Source organism: Ammospiza caudacuta, chromosome 6, assembly GCF_027887145.1.
Source record: "Ammospiza caudacuta isolate bAmmCau1 chromosome 6, bAmmCau1.pri, whole genome shotgun sequence".
Lineage (NCBI taxonomy): Eukaryota > Metazoa > Chordata > Aves > Passeriformes > Passerellidae > Ammospiza > Ammospiza caudacuta.
This window is the reverse complement of record NC_080598.1, coordinates 3,093,873-3,114,728: the sequence shown is the minus strand read 5'-3', so window position 1 is coordinate 3,114,728 and position 20,856 is coordinate 3,093,873. Positions and strand designations below refer to the sequence as shown.

Genomic DNA, 20,856 nt, shown 5'->3' with positions numbered 1-20,856 from the left:
CTCCTCCCTGTTCCCAAGTGCTGGAGACCTATCACCACAAGGGCTGACAACCAGGGTGCTCCTGGATGTGAGAACAGAGGAAAGCCACGAGATCCAACAGTTAGGAGACTTAGGAAAGGATGGCACCTTCTGATTTTTCACTGGGCCATTATTGCCATCAGCCATTATTACTCTTGGAAGATATACTGCTCCTCTAGGGTGTGCTTAGGGAGCTTGGGAGCAGCTGGCTGGCTGTGGGCACTCACACAGAATCATAGAATAATGAAGTTGGAAGAGACCTCTAAGATCAGAGTCCAACCTATGCCCTAGGTATAGGTTCATTGAGGTTGAACACCTCAACTGCACTACAGCACCAAGTGACATGTCCAGTCTTTTTTTAAACACATCCAGGGATGGTGATTGTACCACCTCCCTGGGAAGAGCATTCCAGAACACAAGGAAAAAGGCTGGAAAAGCCATGTAGAAGGGCTTCCTGTTAGCACAAGTTTCCTTCCTAGGAAGTTACTGCAAGGACTGAAAGACTTCATCATTTTCCACAATTACCTTGGACCACTTGAATTTCTCAAGGTGCAGGTTTGAGTTTTTTGCCAGGTTCTATTCCAGAGTGATCTGAGGAGCAGCAGTACTTCAGTTTTGCTCTGAGTGTAATTTTCCCACATATGGGAAAGGTGTGGTGATACTTTTGAACCTGAAACATTTCCTTTGACTGTTAAAGAGCTTTGTTCTCAATTTTACCTGAAATCACCTAGTTTTATGAAGAAGCAGCCTACTGAAACTTCTGCAATTGTTCATTTCAAATGTGCCAGCCTCAGTTGGTGGTCTGGGTTGATTTTGTTGGACAACATACTGGCCTTTCATGTTTCTGTTCAAGAGAACTGAGTGGAAATGTAAGATGGGCATTGCCATTTAACTTTGGATCTTCAGCCGCCTCCTCTGGACAGCTCACTATGCTGTCTTCATGCTGGGAAGGATTTTCTGGCATGGAGGGATTTTAAACCTATCCTGGAGGACAACAAAGGCTTTAGCTCTCTCTGCACTGAACCTGATGGAACAGGGGGTGGCAGAAGCACTCTGATCTCTGGTGAAAGAAATGCAGTGCAAAGCAAGAACATTTACCTTGAAATTCCCTTTTTGTTCCACAGAAACATCCAATTCTAGTTATCAAAACACTGAAGCCAGCTCCCTGGATAATGGAACGCAGCATCACAAAGAAGGGAGGAAGGTCAGAGAAGCTAAGCTCTGCCAGACAAGTATCAAGCATCTCAGAAATATTAAAAAACAACACTTAATCCTAGTGGTTTTTAGAGCACACCCTTACTCATCAAGATTCTGCAAAATCAAAGTTTGACAATAACCAAGGAAAACAGTTCTCCAGACTTCCCTGGTTGCTGATTTTTATGGAGAGGGTGAGCAATGGGCAGACTCACACAGGGAAAAGCCCCAAACGTGGAGGCACTCTTTTAATGCCACAGGACAGATCCATCCTTGTGCCAACAGGCCCATTCTGAGCCCTGAAGGACACACCTCAGCTCAGGATGTATCACCTGCTCCAATCTCTCCTCTATGATTGAATGTGTGCAGAAAAAAACCCTTAATTCCCCACCACAAAGCATATACAGCAGGTAGTTTTTAAGCAGTAAATTTAAGGCAGGGATTTGACACTGCTGGTCGGTGCTCAGAATTTTGAGATGAATGTACATGATGAGAACTTGAAGGAAGTTTGATTTCTGTGACAAGTTATCCAAGTGAATGATTTCCAAGGGCAGTGAAGGAATAGAAAACCACTCTGATTAAACCTTAGTAGATCCAAGTCCATAAATTAAAGAAGATAAATAAGGTAGCCTCCATTAGTCTAGTCTTTAAATAATTCATAGCAACTGAGTACCCACCTGTAACAGACTGTAGAGTTTATTTGTAATTCTTTCTTTTTTTTTGCTTAAGAAAACAAGTCTGAAGCACCAAAACACAAGAAAAAGAAAGAATATACAACTCAACCAACATGTAGTTGTTGCTGTTACTTGTCTTTTACCCTATATTTGTATTGTGCCAAGGAGAGAGAGAGACTTTGGGGCATGGCCTAGTCGTGACCTGAGCTAACTAATGAGCAGTGTGGGTTTTATGTGGCTGACATGCAGCACAGTGACTGACACCGGCACAGTTTCCTGCCACAAGACCACAATGGCTCAACAACCATTTTTTATTAACATACTACTTTAGACCTTGATGCTGTCCCTGAAAAACCTTGAGACAGTTTTGCCATTCAATTTCTATTTTAGGGATTAATTTTGTGATTGATCAGAGCTGACATGAGGACTCTGTCCCTGCCTTTTGGGCCTCTTCCTTGGGGGCTCTACAGTGGAATTAGAGAGACAAACCCCACCTGCCTTGTGCAGATTGGATATGGGGAAATAGAGCATCTCTTCTTTATTTCATGGAGCTGTTGTGCTGGCCAGGCTGAACTGCAGCCACAGGAAGCAGAGCCACTGAAATCAAAACAAGCATTCCTGATCATGTTGTTTCAAAAACTGGACCAATAATCCTTGATCTCCCACTGGCAGATTGCCTTTCCTGATTCTCCTGCCTGAAGAGCCTTTCTTCAAGAGATTTCTTTTGCTGGAAATGCTTAAGCTTCTCAAAAGTCAGAACTGATCAGAAATAATCTCTAAGCCCCTTTGCTGCTCTGCTCCAAGTGCCACCAGCTCCTATCCCTGCTGCATGGACCTGCAGGGAGGGATCCTGCTCGGCCCTGGGCTTGTGCCAGCAGCTCCCCACAGCCCAGGAGATTGCTCCTGCTCTCAGCTTCGGCACAGGCTGGCTTTTCCCCTCCCAGCACTTGCCAGCACATTTGGTTAGTATTCCTAGAAAATCCTTCAGCATCAGCAGTGATTGATACTGGAGACCCTCAGCTCTGGCCCAAACAGGCTGTAAATCTTCTCTCTTCTGACACACAGCAGCAATCACTGCTGGCAGGGAGCCACTGCAGCCACTCCCTCCTCCTGCAGCTTCAGCAGCAGCTCCTGTGGATACTCCCAGCCAGGCCTAATGCCTTTGATCCTCCCCAGAATGGGAGCAATTGCCTTAACTCACCTGCGTGGCCCTGTTAAAATAAACCCTGCTTCTTATTCATGCTCCCTATTTTCCATTCATACTTTCTGCCCTGTTACACTGTCCCCTTGCTCTTCATTTGAGCTTTTTGCTGCTAGGTGCTCTAACAAGGCCAGGAATTCCTTTTTCTAACAAGAGACTGAATGATTGCCATGGATATTTTTATGTGTCTGTGCACCCACACTTGAGCAGCTGGTCAAGGTGCTCTCACTGCCAGGCTGTGTCACATTCAGCATCATCTCTCTTCTAATACTGAATCAAGAGCCACCTCCTGAGTTCTCAGGGATGTTATTCACCACTTAGTCATCAGCGAGTTGTCAATTTACTGCAGGATCCCCCCATTCATCTCCTTCAGCTGGAACTGGCTGAACCTCTACTGGGACAGATGCACTCCTCTAGGTCCAATTAAATGCAGGTAGACTCCTGACAGTTTTCTGACTTTAGGCTTTAGGACAGAGTTACAACACAGCCACAGACATGGATCTGATAAAGTGGGTATTCCATTCAAGAAATAAAAATATTTTTTTTCCTGTTTCCAATAAACATACTACACAAATATTTGCAGATCATCACCTGTTTCTTGCTTCTAAGAAACCCACCTATTCTGTCAGACCTCACACAAAGGCAGCGAACTCCAGGGAAATGCTGAACAGGTTCAAGTAATAGCTCTACAATGAAAAATAGATCTGCAGCCAGAGCTGGCTGTGTTCAGCCCCAGCTGAGAGCTCCCTGTTAATTATTTATATGGCACTACGGATTAGCAGGCTGCTTCACAGGAATAAAAGCACCAGGAAATGCAGTCCCAGCCCTAGGGAAGGCAGGGCCAAAGCCCTGGCTGTGCCCAGTGCTCTGCAGCCAGCACTGGGAGTGGCACCATTTGCAGGAAGGACTGGATGAGACGTGCCTCCAGGTCTGTGAGGTTTGGCAGTTTCCCTCTGATCCAGGCCCTGCTATTCCAGCCAGGACTGGCATAGGGTATAGAGCAAGTGGTTTCAAAATCCCATTAAAGATTTTACTGACACCAACCCCTAAACTGCTTTCAAACTCTAGCCACTAAGTCAATAATGTGGATTCTTGCTAATTCCTACACTCTGGTATTATCTGCTATAAGCATGGGAAGTTGGCTAAAATCCTCACCACACAGAAATCATCATCTCAGCTTCCCTGGGCTTAAAAATTCCTCAGCAAGTTGAGTTTTAACAAGTGCAGACACAGCTGAGTTGATTGTCCCCCTTATGACAGAAATTTATGCTCCAATCTGAAAGCTGAAAATAAGGAACTTAAAATCCCAGTCTTGCAGTGACCCCATCAGTAATGTCAGGCTAGACATCACTTTTTTACTGACGGCTTTGCTGTCAGAAAATAGCAGTGGCTAGTTATTTCACACCTTCCTTACAGTCATTACTATGATTTTAAGTGCTTTGTGGTATTCCTATCAATTCCAATTCCACCAGCTTTGAAAATTGCCAAGACCACAGCAGGCTTAGTCAGATTTTTTATCCTAGCATAGATTTCAGGGAGGGAGCAAGAGCAGGAAGAGGCAATCAAAAAATCACATCCTCACAGCAGCTGCCTGCAGTGCAGAGAAACATTGCTGGAAGTACTTTCTGCTTTCTCTTTTTTCCTTCCAAAAAATTTCAGCTGGAAATTTAGAGTAAAAACTATTACTTTGTAGCCCTCCAACTTTGCACAGACCAGCAGCAAAGTGCTGCACAGAACAGCTTGGGAATGAACCTCAGGGCTACGTAGCTGCACAAGCACTGAGGACAGATGTTAGGGACAAAAATGAATAAATGCAATAAAAATTGTTATTAATACCATGTTCTTGGTATTAATAACAACTATGTACCATAGAAGCCTGAGAAAACTGTCTGGAAGTGAAAAACAATTTTGGTTGGAAGGATTTTCTGGAGGTGAGCTAATCTAAGCCCCAGCTCAAAGCAGAGGTAATGTTAAAGTTACGTATGTGCAAATATTTGCACATATTTTCTGCCCACAGTATAGATAAATAAAAAGTATTGTGTATATGGTGAGCATATCCATATTTTATACACACAGACCAGAGCAGAAACCTGCAGCAGTGCAATCACTGTCCAGCACTAAGATCTGTCCCCAAATGAATCATGACTTTGAGTAATGGCAAATGAGCCCATTTTTGACAAGACTCTCAGTCATACCCTCAGAAGGTGATGGGACAGTGCAACCTTGGCCAGCACCCCTGGGAAGCCAGGCACTGGCACATCCTCCTGTGCCAGAAGCACTTCCTCAAACCAGTCTGTGCAAGTCAAATAACTCAGGATGACAGCAAATTACAGATCCACTGCAAAGCAGGGATATCCAACTTCCCCTCCTTGCCTAGATCTCCTTCCAGACTGAGTGAAGAACTTCCTCACCTGCCCCACCCACTGAGCATCCTCACCAGCAGGCTCTGCAGTAAATTGGGATGGGGTTTCCTTGGGCAGCTCTCCCTTGTGGAATGCCCCAGAGCACCCCAACCACACAGACCCTGCCATGGACCTCCAAGACCTGGAGGTTTTGCTGCTTGCCAAAATTCACATTCACAGCATTGCCTCTGGAGGGGCACATGTATGAGCAGGAGCCCTAATGAAATGCCAGGCTGGCTGCTCCACACTGGGGAAATGTTCAGTCCTGCAGACCTTGTGTCCCTCCTGTGCTTTTTCTGATGCTCTCAGTTTCTGGCAATGTCCCTGAGACACCTCTGAGTGTCAGGAGTTGGGTTCTGCTTTGCAGAAATAATGTTTAGAGGTGTCATAAAGATGTTCTGACAACTGCAGTTTTCAAGCTAAACAATGTCTACATCTCAGAGACTTTCAGGATTTTTCCTCCAAAACTAGACTAAGTTTTCACCAGCTGATCTCACAGGCACTGATCCTTTCTTTCCCAAGAGCCTTTCTTGTCTCTAATGCTGTTACCTGCTGTGGGAACAGAATGAAGGGCACAACAAACAACACTGGCTAATAGAATACTAGAAAAAGGACGAGGATCTGTGCATCAATTCCCATAATGAATCCATTTTTGGTTTAACTGAAGTTTCAGGGATCACCAGTCCCTGTCTGCACACTTGCACACACACCAACCCACAGCTGCACATACATCTGTCTCCCTACAGACAGCCCCAACATGGAGCCCCAATATTTGCCTCACTTTCCCCTGTAAAAAGATGGAATTCCATCGTGCTGGCTCAATCCACGTGGCTTCTGCCCCCCTCCCCCCAAACACCACTGCCCATGCAAGTAAGGGCTCGTGCTTTACCAGCTCTATTGATCCACTCAGACCTTTGGGTGGGAGGAAAGCCTCTTTAATTACTTTGGCTGATTTTCAAGTTCTGTTTTGCCTTAACAATGTCTTCAGAAATCCAGTACTGCATTTTAGCATTGTTATCGCCTAACTCAGATCTGGAGTTTTGCTCCCCAGAGAGGCACCTTCTACCTCAGTCTGGCCAGCCCATGCTTGGCATCAAAATCACACCAAGTCATTCATTTGCCTTCTCTAAGGATTTGATAACCTCTACACTTCCCTCAGCCACAGGTGTTTTGACCTTTAATTAAAAGGAAAATTTGTTGTCTTCCACTCAGAAGGCAGCAAATAATGAACTCATTAAAATGAGGTTACTGTTCAGGCCTTAGAGCAATAAGAGCCAAAGTCTCATTAGCAGCTAACAATCCAGAACATAGCACATAAATAAACCTAATATGGCAGGGCAAAATGCCTTGGTGCATTAAATTTGAGCAGAATCAAATGTTTACAGTCAATGATGTCTGGGGCATGAAGTCTTAATGTACTTAATGAAGGAAAGCAAATTACTTCTTATTAGGCATGAAATGTTCCTGCAGAAATCGCCCCAAAAAGTTTATTATGTAAATGAGGGATTGAGTTAGAATTAACAAGGACATAGCAGGGAAATATCAACTTCTTCCTAATAAATGCACCAATTATGAAGAATAAAGACACAGCAACTTCAAATTTAGAAAAGGTAGTCATATGGATTAATGTAAAAACTACTGAATGCAATATAATGAAGAATCTGTACCTTGTGACTGTCAGAGAGAAGCTTCGCTGACAAAGCAAAGAATCAATTAATAAAGTTAAATCCATGAGTTTTGAGAGATTCCAGGCAATTAAGGGCTTACCTTAAAAAAAGCCCTGTCTTTGCTTAGCCAGGCATAGAGATGTGCCTGTTTGTCCCTGCACAGTGTGCTCCATGGCTCTTTCCCTGGAAATTGATAATCACTAAGCATGATCTGTTCAGCCGTCCAAAAATAACCACCTGTGGTTCAACAGGGAATGCTGGTTTTACTTCCACAGGCATGCAGTGGGGACAGGGGTGGGATGGAGATCACTGAGCCCCCAGGGAAGGGGGGATGCCTGTGAAGCCAGGGACAGCAGGCAGAGGGGGAATAGCTGTGTGGCACCTGGCCTTGGAAAGGGATCAGCTTTCCAGCTGTTAAAATTCAATAGACCTTCTCCACCTTGCAGAGCCTTCAGAATCAAATCAAATAAATACCTTCTGCCTCCCATGGAGCCTGTGCAAATCCTAGGAAGGTTTCTGGCCCTGGGTGCCAGGGATATGCAGCTTCTCCACTCTTTCATTAAAAATAGGGAAAGCAGACCCTAATCACCTAAAAAGTTGTTCCATATTAAGGGTGTGGAAGACATGAGTGGCCTTCCTCCAAACAGACAAGCAGTGACAAAATGAGTTTGGACTGCCTTAGCTGACAATATCTTCTTAGCATTAAATAGAGGGGTGGTCATGACAACAAAATTGAGCTGCCTATTATATGAATTAATATGTATATATGGAAATTGAAATGGCAAGAAAAAAGCCTTTAGGACCAAGCCAAAGCCAGTTTGAGTGACAGATTTGCCCTTTAGACAGAGGAAAATGCTTGACACGTTGCAGGTTCCAGGATTCACATCTTAATCCTCGCTCTGTGTTTTTAATGAGGCCAGGCTGGGCTGGGAGGCTCCAGCCTATCCTGCAGCTCTGTCATCTTGCTGAGATGTGAGCGGAGCAGGAGAGGAGCCCCGGTGATGAAATGATGTTTGTTCCCTGCCCCTTCTCCTACTGCACCTTAAGTGATGATAATTTCTCAAGAAGTTCTTCCCTCTAAGGAAAATTCAATTGATTTTGCTCAGCCCATCAGTCTTTCTCAACATATCTAAAATGCTCTAGATAGCTTGGAAAATTATCTTCTAAAATATAACGACTCTGATTCTATGCTTCTGACTTTAATGGTGTCAATTTAGTGGGGATTTTTACCAGCTGGGGATTTTCCTCAATGTCTCAGCTAACAGTGGTGTTCGTCTCTGAGGTTTTGCATTTTAGTGAATGTTTACTTGTTATATATTATGTAAATATAGTCCCACATGTGAGATTGTCACAGGATTGAAATAATCAACTTACAAAATGTCTGGCAAGATGGGCTGGAAACCATACAACCACCTTAATATTTACTGCTAAAGCACAAGATTTACTGACTTAAGATTGCTTTATTTCCTTTGGCAAGGAGAAGAATTTGCTTGGTGACTGTTGCAGCTGATAAACACTATCTCAATTTTACATCTTCCTTGCAACCCTAAGTATGTTTCTATTTTAAAAACTCAAGGCAGATGCACCCTGCCTGGAAGTCTGTTGTATTACACTCACCCACCTCAGCTGCTTAAACCCTGCTTTTGTGGTTTATCCTACACTGGAGATACTTCTGGTTTCTGGTCCTTGCTTAAATTAGATAAAAAAACTATTTTCCTATGAAGTTAAAGGAAATTATGACCATACAGAATGTAATTTTTTCAAATGAAGGACATTAGCTGGACTGGGGTAGGGTGTAAACCACTGCAATCATTTTATCTTTGAACTCTGCAAGAACATGAAGGTCCAATCAATAGGAGTGTTATTAATAGATAATAGGAAAAGTTCTCAAGGGCCACATAATGGAGGCACAGAAAATGGATGAAAACAGAGTTTATAACCTATTCAGCATTGGCAAGGCCAACAGGGAGAGAAATACACTCCCCATCTCACATGCAGCACCCCCAAATTCTAGGGGCTGGGGACCCAAAGCAGATCTGTGCGCAAGGAGCAGCTCCAGGAGCAGTGCAGAGCTAACAACCAGTAGTAAACATCAAGTAAAGCTCACACAGGTTTAATCATCTTCTCCCTTTCCCTAGGAGCTGGAAATACATCCAGAACAAAAACTGGACCAGTGGCCAAGACTATTTCTTCCATAAGCAGCACCCTTTGCTTCCTTTCATTTCCAGTGGACTTACCTTAGCTTGAAGGAGAGAATATAAATAAACATTAATTAAATTAAAAATGCATTTATGACATGGACACAGCTTCTACCACAGGCCAGACCTGAAGATTTGCTCATTCACACTTAAGCCTGAATTTGCTATTCAGACACAGCCCAAAATGGTCCTGTGGGTAAGCAAATCCCAACACCTTCATGCCTAGATGATGAGCAGTATTCCTAATTTTATTTTGTGGTGTAAGCACATTTTATCAAGCTTCACTAATGAAGTGAGCCAGTATATCGCTGCCTCTGAGTGGCAGGGTTTGAGTCCTGCTATGGATCAGTGCCCCAGGGGAAAATGTCCTGGGCCAAGGCACAGAACCATCACCTCCTTGGACACTCAGGCACTCCAACTACCTTTTCTAGCCCATCAAACTCTCATGGAAAAAATTAAGCTCTCTGTAATAGTCCTATAAAAAACGATGAGCCCAAAATAATATTAATTTTTCTAAATCTGTGTTAATTTCTTATTTATTTCAGGCTTTACTAGAGACTCAAAATTTACTGCGCACTCAGGTTGCAAATTTTACCTTCAACCTTGGATTTTCAGGAAAATTTTACCACACAGGTAAGAAGGAACTTCATGCAGTTAAATAGGTGACAGAATTTTAAATCTACCTTTAAACATTCCCTTTCTAAATAATCAGAGGCTCTGAGACATCATTTTCCCAATCTTTTATATTTCATCATACCTATCACACCTGAAAAACCTTACTCTGTCTCCTGAGGAAATAGAGATCTCTGCAACCACTTTGCCTCCTTTATAACACTAAGATTTACCACCACACATCTTTCAGGAAAACACCAAGGGCATCCTTGTGTACCTGAGCAGTTCATCCATAGTGTGTCTTTACCCCTTTGGACACTGAAATGGTGGAACATCTATTTATTCTTCTTTAAAACAGAAAGGATTATGCTTCATCTTGGTTGGGTTTTGTTATAGTAAAAGTGCAAAGTTTTATTAGGTGCATATCTAAATGTACGAAAAAAATAATGGGGAAAAGTAGGTTTTTTTCAAGAACCACACTCTACTTCACAAGTTAATAAAGCACTAAATTGACCTAAATCTACAATCTCTTCTTCTAGTTCTTTTTGTATTTCAAATACCCTCTTGTTTCCTCTCCATCCCTAACTTGGGCTTATCAAAGAGACCCACAGCTGCCTCACAAACTCCATTTTCTCCCTGCTCTGTCCCATTTTGAAGGCCTGGGTTAAGTTTCTTCACTTGCCCATGCCTGAGTGACTGCAAGTGAATCACAAACCCCAAAACCAGCCAGTCACTCCCAAAATGCAGGGCACAGAGGGAGCAGCCATCAGGCCTTTCTCTTCAGTATGGAATTCTCCAGTAAACAAGGTTGTTTTCTTTTTCCTGCAGCACTCCCTTCATAGGAGAGCAGCTTCCTTAGAACTTGCAGAGTGCTGCAAAGAGGGAAGCAAAGGGATTCAGTGACTCTGGGAGAAAGGTTCAAAGTACTGTTCTCCTTGTGTAGTGGCATTCTTCAAAAACCATGGCAGAAATGGAAAATAAAAGCCAAGAGCTGAAGTGCAGGCACTGAACAGGGATCTCTGGATGTTCCTGCCAAGTAAACAGTGACATCCATGGAGCTTTCGCTTCCAATGAGTTTTGCAAAACATTAAAGGGCCTGTAAGAAGACAGGATTTCTGTGTTTGCATCAGGGGACTGATTTTGGCAATTATTTCTTAGACTGAAACAAAATGAAAGCATTCAAATTGCAACGAACACAAAGGAAATGTGCTAAAAACCAAATATTGTTGGGTGGCTTGAAGGTGAGGTTACTGGAATGTCACTGTGCCTTTCCAGGCTGGAAAAGCAGGGCAGATGTGTCTGCAAATGGTGGCAGCAGCATTGTGTCCTCTCTCAAATTGAAGGTTTTCTTTGTTACAGCCACAAATCCTCGCTTCTGCCTGAAGCAGATCCCTTCACTAACACAGGAGGTTTTATTGGGTTTCCTTCAAGATTAAATCTGGTCAAAATTTAATATTGAACCCTAAGAAATATTTGGAAGCCTTTGCCATTACAGCTTCATGCTTTCCACCTAGTTGTATTTTAAAACTTGTTTCACACTTTACCAGAAATGATCAGATTTCAATTAACCAAGGCTAATAAAGGGGTAGTTACAAGGAGGATAGAGGGGAAGCTTTGATAAGATTTCATTTTTATCCATATGTTGCCTTTATGGAGTGTACTTGGTATTTAACAGTGACATTATTATCGGGACAAAATGAAAAATAACTGATACCTTTTCTTTAATACCAAACATCATCATTTGTCCAGCTTTCAAAAGACCTGGAAAACAGCATTAATATTCCTGGCACTGTTTTGTCATATTAAATCCATCTGCCAGGTTATGGGGATAAAAAGATAGTGTGGCATTAAAATAAAGTAAATAGAGAAAATGGGGAGGGGGTGGTTTTGAAGATCATTATATATTAAAAAGAAAGTCCTACTGTTTATATTTAATATTCCCATAGTTAGTAAACATAATAGGAACACAGTGAGACAAGCCAAGGACACCAGGGTTTTTGGCAGACTCTTCTGTGTTTAAAAAGCAATTATGGGCCTTTTTTGCTTTCTAGTAACTTTTTTGTTCCTTTCTTCCCTCTGCAGGGACTGAGGAGGAGGATGAGGGTGATGACCTGCTGCTGAGATCTGTGGATGAATTCTGGTGGCTTCCCCACATGTGGAGTCACATGCAGCCACACCACTTCCACAACGAGTCCTCCCTGGTGGAGCAGATGATCCTCAACAAAGAGTTTGCAATGGTGAGGAAGAGTTCCCAAGAGATTTACTGGGATGCCTTCACTACCGTGGCCATGCCTTCCCCACTGGTTTCATGCTTGTCTATACAATACCTATAATTTACTCAGGCATGCAAACAGAGGCATGAGTGAGGTTAGAAACTCATCCCAAACCCAGCCTGTTTGTGACTAAAACTGAATTTTGTCTTGGCCTTTCCCACTGACACAGGCTCTCTGCAGAGGGAGCAGCCCTGCCCCAATATCCTGGCAGGACCATGGGGATCAGAATCAGTGCAAACACAGCAGACAGCAGCTGGCCTAAACAGCTTTAGGCAGCACTTTGTACACAGGTTATCAGCTTGGCAAACTCTGCTGCAAAATACTCAGTAAGGCAGGGAGGAAGCTGCAGTGAACTCTAAACCTGGTGTGTGGTTTGGGACAAATCTTGATGCTGACAAGTGAAGCTTCTGGGTTTCACTGTGTCTTTTTAAATGACCTGCTTGGAAAATGCAGGTCATTGAATACAGCTAACCTCTTGCTGATATTGACAGATAATTGTGCTTCCCTTTTCCTCATTTGTGCTCTGAACTTCCATGAGCCACCCTCCCCCTTGCCCAGACCTCACAGTACTTGTACTATTTACAGCCTTTTCAGGATAATTCTGCTGGCTTATTGCACATGGCAAAGAGAACCTGAAATCCATAAATGCTGGCTTTGGAAAGACACTGTGTGGTCTTTGGTGAGGCACAGAAATGCCAAGCAACCAGAGCTGCTCACAGGACCTGAGGGACACAGTGGGGCTTTCTCAGCTGCTTTGGGAACAGCAGTTCCCCAACCCTTCCCAGCTTCCAAAGGCCAAGCCCCTGCCTCCCAACCCTCACATGAGCCAAGGCACATCAGGAAAAAGGCAGAGGCAAATGCCTGAACAAGCAGTTGGAAGCAATTTATTCCCTTGTTTATGGAAATACTTTCCAACCAACCTTTAAAGAAAATTAATTTAAAATGGCTTAACTGTTTACTTGTTATGCCAGACTTGCCTCCCTTCCCATCTCCTGCTTGGCAGGATGGCTTCCTTTGCTTTCTACACTCCTGCTTCCCTGTCAGCCTTCCTGGCACAGCCTGTTCATGCCTTTGGTGTAGCCTGGCCCAGAGACACAAACAGAGCTGAGACTTGAAATGCAAGAGTAATTTTTTAAATAATCCATATCTCAAAAATACACAACCCCTTCATCTTTAAACCTCTGGAGAAATTCTAGTATTTTCAGGAAGCATGGAGTCACCCAGGTCGAGCCACCTTTGGGAGTAAAATCTATAGCATGGCCTGAAAACAGAGCTGGTAATGGAATCTGTTTGTAACTTCCACTCCAGAAAGATAAAGCCTGTGTCCTGAAGGGTAGAGACTCCTTAGGGTGCCTATAAATAAGGAGCTGATGTCAGTGAAAAGCTGCTGTTATTACACTTTTATTTCCTGCTAACATTTCAACAGGGGTTGTATCTTGAATCTATATGAGCTGTACCATTTACTTATGAGAACATTTCTTTTCAAAAGGCTTCCTCTGAAATTCTCCCTTGTGGGAGAAATTCATCTTCCCTCTATGACAGCCTCCCTGATAGCTATCAGAGAGGTCCCAGCCATGACTTCAGAGTGGTTTCATTCCTCCCTGGCTGTCTCATCCTCAGCATCATGAGAAACAAATTCCCTGTTCTGCAGCTGCACTTCTCTAAGCCCTTCAAGTTAAAGCAAACCTCTTCCCATTAGTCTCTGATGTCCAAGGTGGATCCAAATTTAAATTAGACATCTGGAACAATACTTGGAAAATTTGCTTGATGTTACATGTGTTTTGTCTGTTGTCCACTACATTATACTCAGGAGAACACAGCTTGATGCTGGTGCCATTTTCTCCTGCATTTCTCATTTATTGACCATATCTCCCTACCTCCTGTTTTGGCTGTACATACAGGTGACACTTTGTGTCAGCTTCTGCAAGAAAAGCTGCAGTAATTATTTGGAAGTGTGATCACATTAATTCTTCACCTAAGGTGCTATTTCTTTGTTCACTTTTTTAAAACATGGCTAAGGAGGTAACAAGGTTTTCTGGAAGGGAGAGCACACCATTATATCCAAGAACAATACTCAAGGTTGCTGAAGATGCCAAATAACACCCAAAAGTTCTGTTTATTGTGACCTTTTGTCTCCTCTGGCTGGTAGATAAAAGCCTTGGCTCTGTTTCACATGGCTTTATCCACACCTCCTAACAAAGCTCTGTAAAATGGAGCTTACAATTGCAGCCTGCCTCAAATAGCCCTGTCAGCACACAGATAGAAATCAGGTACCTAAACAGCTTTTTACACACAGAACTAATTGCTAATTAGGTATCTAATTGCCTTGATCTCAGTGCAGATATGGACACCTCTGTGCATCTGCCTTCAAGGATTCCCTTCCACGCACATTGCATGTGAACCAGGAGGCTGCCTTCACCCAGAGCCCTCCAAATTGTTCCATGCATCCCTGAGATATTTATCATTTCCACTACCTCCGTGGTGAGAGGAAGAAACTTGCTCACATCCTGCAATAAATGTCATTGTCCCATTGCTCTGGATCTGGTAGGCAGCAGGGGAAATTTGCCTGGCAAAATCCTTATCCAATTGTACCTGAGTGATGGCCCCACAGCTGCACCATGCATAGCCCCATTCCCAAAGTCCTCACAGCCAAATCTCTCATCAAGCATGAGATCTTCAGCCCCAGAGGAGCAAGAGGCAGAGGTTTTAACTGTGCTAAAGTTACAGGCTACCCAAAGCTTTGCTATCCCAATGTCATCCTATTTATGAAAATATGGATGGTGTGTTCCAGAGCCTACCTAAGGAAGTGGGAAATTAAAATTATTTTGATTATCAGTTGGGTTTGAGTTGATCATGTTTTGTGGTTTGGGGTTTTTCTCTATCAGAGAATCCCAAAATCCATTAAAAACATTAATGAACAAAATCTCAGATTAAATTTTACAAACTGATAATTCCTCAAGTACTATTCTCCTTGTTTATAGGCAATGCAATGGATACACAGAGAGGCAAAAAAATTACTCAAGGGGAAATCTCTGATAGCATATATTCCAAAAATAAAACAAACCAAGCTTTCCCTGCCATCAATAACAAGATATTCCTCCTCCCCCTTTGTACATCCTTAGCTGACAAAAACAAGTAGAATGTATCTAATCCAAAGCCTGTAGCTCTTTATTCCATCCCTGGTTTGTTTGCTCAGTGATTATCTTCTGTGCTCATCTGTGAGTACAAAGCCCAAAGCACAGCAGAGACAGGGCAAAAACTGTCACTGGCTCCACGAGGCAGCTGGGAGCTGACAGGAAGGAGAAACAAAGATGTAGAACTAAACAAATCAATTGAGGACCTGTCTAGCAGCACTCCTTGGCTCCCACCTCCTGCTTACAGCCAACTGCAGATGCACATTAGCACTTCCTCTGCCTGCACCTCTTGAGCTGCTCAAACCACAAGTACAGCAGGAGCTTTTAATACACCAATTAAATCCCAACAATGGAAGGGCTCAGTGACCACACAGTCAAGGCTAAAGCATCTACATGTGATGAAAAGAGCCTCATTTGGCCCATTATTAATATCTGTACTTCATGTGGGGAAGGAGAGCTGCCCACTGCCTCTAAAAATGGGCTGTGAATAGAGGATAAAATCATCCTGTGCAGCAGGATCAGATTTATTCTGCCTCACCTTATTTTGTTCTGAAATGCTCATTTGCTGCATCACCTGCTATCAGACAAAGCCAAAAGGTTGTGCAAACTTAGCTGAGGTTGAATTTAGCTTTTGCATCTAATAAAAGCCTTCACACCTGCACCTTGACTGACTGTGTGCAAAGACCTACAGTAGACATAAAATTTATTAAATTAAAAGTTAGCATTCTTATTTTCTCTAACAATGGCAAATCATACCTACATTCCAAACTAAACCAACAAGCACAAATTTTGAAAACAAAAAACCCAATGTACATTCTCAAGGCAAAAATCAGGCAATTGCTCCTTAGAATACACAAGAAAAATACTCAGTATTTCTCATATCTTGACACCCCAGTATACACCTCCTTTAACACATGAGTTTTCACTCCCAAAATAAGTTTAATAACAAAAAATCAGAAAATCATTAAAAGGGGACACACAGTATTTAATCTTCCCAGGTAAACTGCAAATAGAACTGCCCAAAGAAAACAGAATTATTTGATAGTTGTTTCTTCTTAACTCCATATTGGCTATCGGATGTATTTGTGTGATGAGCTATGCAGTGAGCAGGTTTTATTCAGAGACTAACTTGTGTTTTATGTTGAGAACTCCTGAAAAACTGCCTGATTTGATTTGTGAATGGCAGATCACCATTTCAGCATTCTGTTGCCATGGCAATTCCAGCATCAAACAGCCAGGAGATAAACAGGATCTTACACATATTCATCCAGATCCCTACTTTGGGATAAGTCATCCGGAGCAGTGTTCATTGTCAACCCCAGGACACATTTGCCTTACATCTCGGTTTCTGTGTACTCCCTACCCCACATTTTGTGAAGGTTTGTCCATGAAAGCTGAGACAGGATATTCAGGTTAACAGTTTCACAGTCTGAGCATCACAGACCTCCCAGGCATGGCAATAAATGGCCAGATTCAAAGAAATCTTTTGATACAGCTTTTTCCTTTTTACATGTCCATGGCAAAAAAAAAAAAAAATTTAAATAGAGAACAGGGTGATTTACCATCTGTCATTATAGAGCTATCCCTCATTCCACCCTTAAACTGACTCATGCCTCTCAAGTAGGTAACAGCGTTAACAAACTGAAATTACTTTATGTCCTCAGTAAATGACAAAATAGAGAGTTTGGGTTTCTCTTTTACAGGATTGGTCTGTAACCGGAGGTCTTTACTATAAGGAGTGGATCATTTAAAGTGGTTGCATTATGTAATGTAGGAATTAGCGTTCCCTACAGATTTAACCTCATTTTTGCCAATGAATCAAAACCCTTTCTTTGTTAAGTACTTGAGGATGCCCAGCAGAACCTGCTGTTCCTGGAATTAAAGTAATCAATGGATAATGTGGGCAAAAGGAAGGACAAAAAACCCCCCATAAAATAATCATCTCATATTTTAGCCATTTCTCTCTGCAGATCAGTTTTAAAGGAGTAGAAAAGGGCTGACGTGTCTGGTAGTACTGGGAGCAAGATGAATTTGTGTCTTTGGAGGAAATTTGCAAGATAACCTATAGATTATATGATGAACACTCATATATTTCCATAGAGGAATTGAGCTAAATATAAATATTGATAAAATGTAAAAGTAGTCCAAGCTATTTTTTGCTATACTCTAACACCATGGAAAAAATCAGGAGATTCAGAAGATATGAGGAATATTTACTTATAAAACTAGGAAGGAATCTTTCTCCTATGCCAGAACTAGGAAACAAAACCCCATATATGTCACTGCAACATTTTTTTCCGTCTGTTTACTAGCTGAGTAAATAAGCAGCAGTGGTTCACTAGATTACCTTTAAAAAGAACAAGGCAAAATATGTGCAATATGTAATGGATCAGGAGGCAAATCTATTCCATGCAACAGCAATGGAACATAATCCAGAAGGATTACTCCTTCCTCACTGCAGTCACCCAACTGTAATTCCAGTTACTTCCAGCTCGTGCTAGAGTAGGTAAAAGTCTGTCTAGGGACAGCAGCTTCTCCAGTGCCACAGCGTGCAGGAACACAGCTTTGAATGATGACGTGGGAGGGTGTTCTGTGTGTCCCTAACGTGTCCATCCCTGTGGTGCCCTACCCTGCAGGAGCACGGCATCCCCACGGGCATGGGCTACGCGGTGGCCCCGCACCACTCGGGGGTGTACCCGGTGCACGTGCAGCTCTACGAGGCCTGGAAGAAGGTGTGGCACATCCGTGTGACCAGCACAGAGGAGTACCCACACCTGAAACCTGCACGGTACAGACGGGGCTTCATCCACAATGGCATCATGGTACACTGCATTTCCATGTTCATAGCAATACTACTGCAGGGACTCCAGAGGGGGCTGCTCTTACTGGAGGCCTCGCCTCTGCCAGCATCCTTAACATTCCTTAAAATTCCCCAGGATCCAGCAGCTGTAAGGATGCCCAAAGAGTGCATTTGTTAGGCAGTTTAAAAGAGGGGGACAAAAGTCACACAGACTCAGGCAACTGTAGAAGTATTCCTCAGAAACTAAATGTGCTCGTGGCCCCATCGCTACCAGCCGAGTTGTGGCTGCACTCTGTGAAATCATTAAATGGCCTAAGACCTCTGTTCCCAGCTCTGCTTCATCTTTATGCATGAAAGGATTAGAAACCCATCACCTGGGAAGATGAACAGGTGTAAGTAATCTCCTCCAGCACTTCTGCAAAGCTGAAGTTTCAGCTCTGCTCCTGAAATTCCCAGAGGCAGGACTGGGACACCTGCCTGAGTCTTACACCCCTCGCCCAGGGGAGAGAAGTCTCCTCCCATGCACTTAAAAGTGCACAGAGGACAGGAAAACTTAGCAAGCCCTTTGGCCTGTCCTACCAAGCTGGGTGTTCTAAAGTGAACTGACAAATATTCCAAGGGATGGTTTCAAGTCCCAAAAGCTGCTCTGAATATTGCCTGTGCATACCAAGTGCAATTTGTGATCCCCTAAACAAGGCAGAGGGAGTGGCTCAAAAGCAAATTCCTGCAGAGTCCAATTACTGCTGGAACAGACTCAAGATCAGCAGTATTTTTACACATGTACCCAAATGCTCTACAAATGCAGGTTTTGGTTGTTGTTTTAACTGAGTAAAACTATATAAAATATTGAATTAAGGGAAATCAAAGTCCTTCCCCAGGTTGATTATGGCACTACAATACCTGAATAAGCTGCTGTTCCTCTGTTCCCAGGTGCTCCCTCGACAGACCTGTGGCCTTTTCACTCACACTATTTTTTACAAGGAATATCCTGGTGGTCCTCAGGAGCTGGACAAAAGTATCCGAGGAGGGGAACTGTTCCTCACCATTCTCCTGAACCCCGTAGGTACCTTCTTGTGCTCTTTTTGGATGTGCTGGCTGGCAGGAAGGAGGGGGAAAGGGAAGGAGATCAGGTTGGGAAATCAAAGCCAGGACCACTTGCTCAGATATAACAAGCAGTTTAAGAACAAAGGAGAAAAGTGTCTTCTGCCAATTTCCAGCTACAACTGTACCTGCAACAATTTCCTGGGAAATGCATTAATTCCAGCTCCTTATTGTTTCCCAGCCTGAAGCCAGGTCCCCCTGAGAGACATGTGTGAAGCTGAAACTAACCTGTGAGGGTAGAAAAAACTGATCTTGTTCATTTTTTTTCTTTTTTTCATGAGCTTAGCTCCTCAGGCGCTCCTCATATAGCTCGATGGAAACCCCAGGACTCAGGCCTGATACCATTCCTCCATCACCAGCTCCTAAAAACAGGTTTTGAGCTGCTAAAAAAATGCCTGGTACCATTTAAGACAGGGGCCTAGAGGTGCAAGGAGCAAGCGAAAGAGCCAACCCCCCCATGTATTGATTCTTTTTTCTTGACATTGTCCTCCCTCCTTCCCATTGCACCCAAACAAGCTGCACCAGGCACAAGATGAATGTCCCTGTCTTTCCAGGTGGCCTCATTTTCAGTGAGTTTAAACTCCAGTACTCATTGACTCCTCTGCAGAGCTAAAGCAACTTCAGGTAGAGCTGACTCAAATCCAGGTCACTTTTATTTAGACACCTACAAATAGATTTTTGGTGCTATACAGTTAGATGCTGGTGAGTGAACATTTGGCTGGGTAAGTAAGTTGGTGTCCAAGTGGGATTCAGTGGTCTTAGAGAAATGGAACTTTTCTATTGGAAAAAAGGATCCCAATATTACCAGTTAGATTGTGCCTGGGCCAGTCTGACCCTCGCTGCTGGGCCAAAGGCAGCAACTGCGGCGTGTCACCCCAGAGATACCTTGGCTAGCTGGCGGTTGCAGCTGGGCACTGAACAAGTCCAGGCTTGTTGGAACCCCGTTCACCTCAGGAGGAATAGCTTCAGGCGATGGTGAAGAGAAAAAGGAGAGGATTCCGCTGGAGGGTTTAATGTCCAGAGGTTTATTCCATGGTTACAGAGGTCTGAACGTGAGCAACTGCTCCAACAGAATATCGACCGCATGGTCTGATGACCTTTTTAAGCTCAGGGACAGGGGGAGGGGAGGTACAGGTGAGCCACCAACCAGGTGAGAGGGGCAGGGGCCCAGTGGAAGATGACACCCAGACAGGCCAATGACCCCTGGGCCTGAGTGGCATCCTTTGAACTTGACCAACCACACGATGCCTTGCTGGAATGCTAAGTCTGAGTGACAGGACTCACTCAGCATGGGGGTAAGGGGGAAGGGAGAGAGTATAGGCACACCTGGGAAAGTGACCTGGAAGGCCAAAATGGGACATTACAGCACACCACAACATCTCCCCCTAGTTTTGTTTAAAAAGAAGAGGACTGTGTTTGTTTAGTCCAAAAACAATGCTAAAAACTACAATAACTAAAATAAACAGCAGTAAAAACACAGTTTTCAGAATAGATCCCAACCAGCCCGAGATTCCCCAGCCATTGAACAGTCCATTCAGCCAGTTGTCAGTTTCTCTCTTGATGTCCGAGAGCCTTTGTCCAT

General features: G+C 43.4%; 1 protein-coding gene across 1 annotated transcript in view; it reads left to right on the top strand.

The window, feature by feature from the left end:
* LOC131558733 (bifunctional heparan sulfate N-deacetylase/N-sulfotransferase 4-like) overlaps positions 1-20,856 on the top strand; it is a 56,662-nt gene that overhangs the window by 10,198 nt on the left and 25,608 nt on the right. Inside the window, 4 exon segments of the mRNA XM_058806723.1 lie at positions 9,900-9,987; positions 12,049-12,203; positions 18,010-18,195; positions 19,104-19,232. Of these exon segments, the coding sequence (XP_058662706.1) occupies positions 9,900-9,987; positions 12,049-12,203; positions 18,010-18,195; positions 19,104-19,232 (558 nt within the window).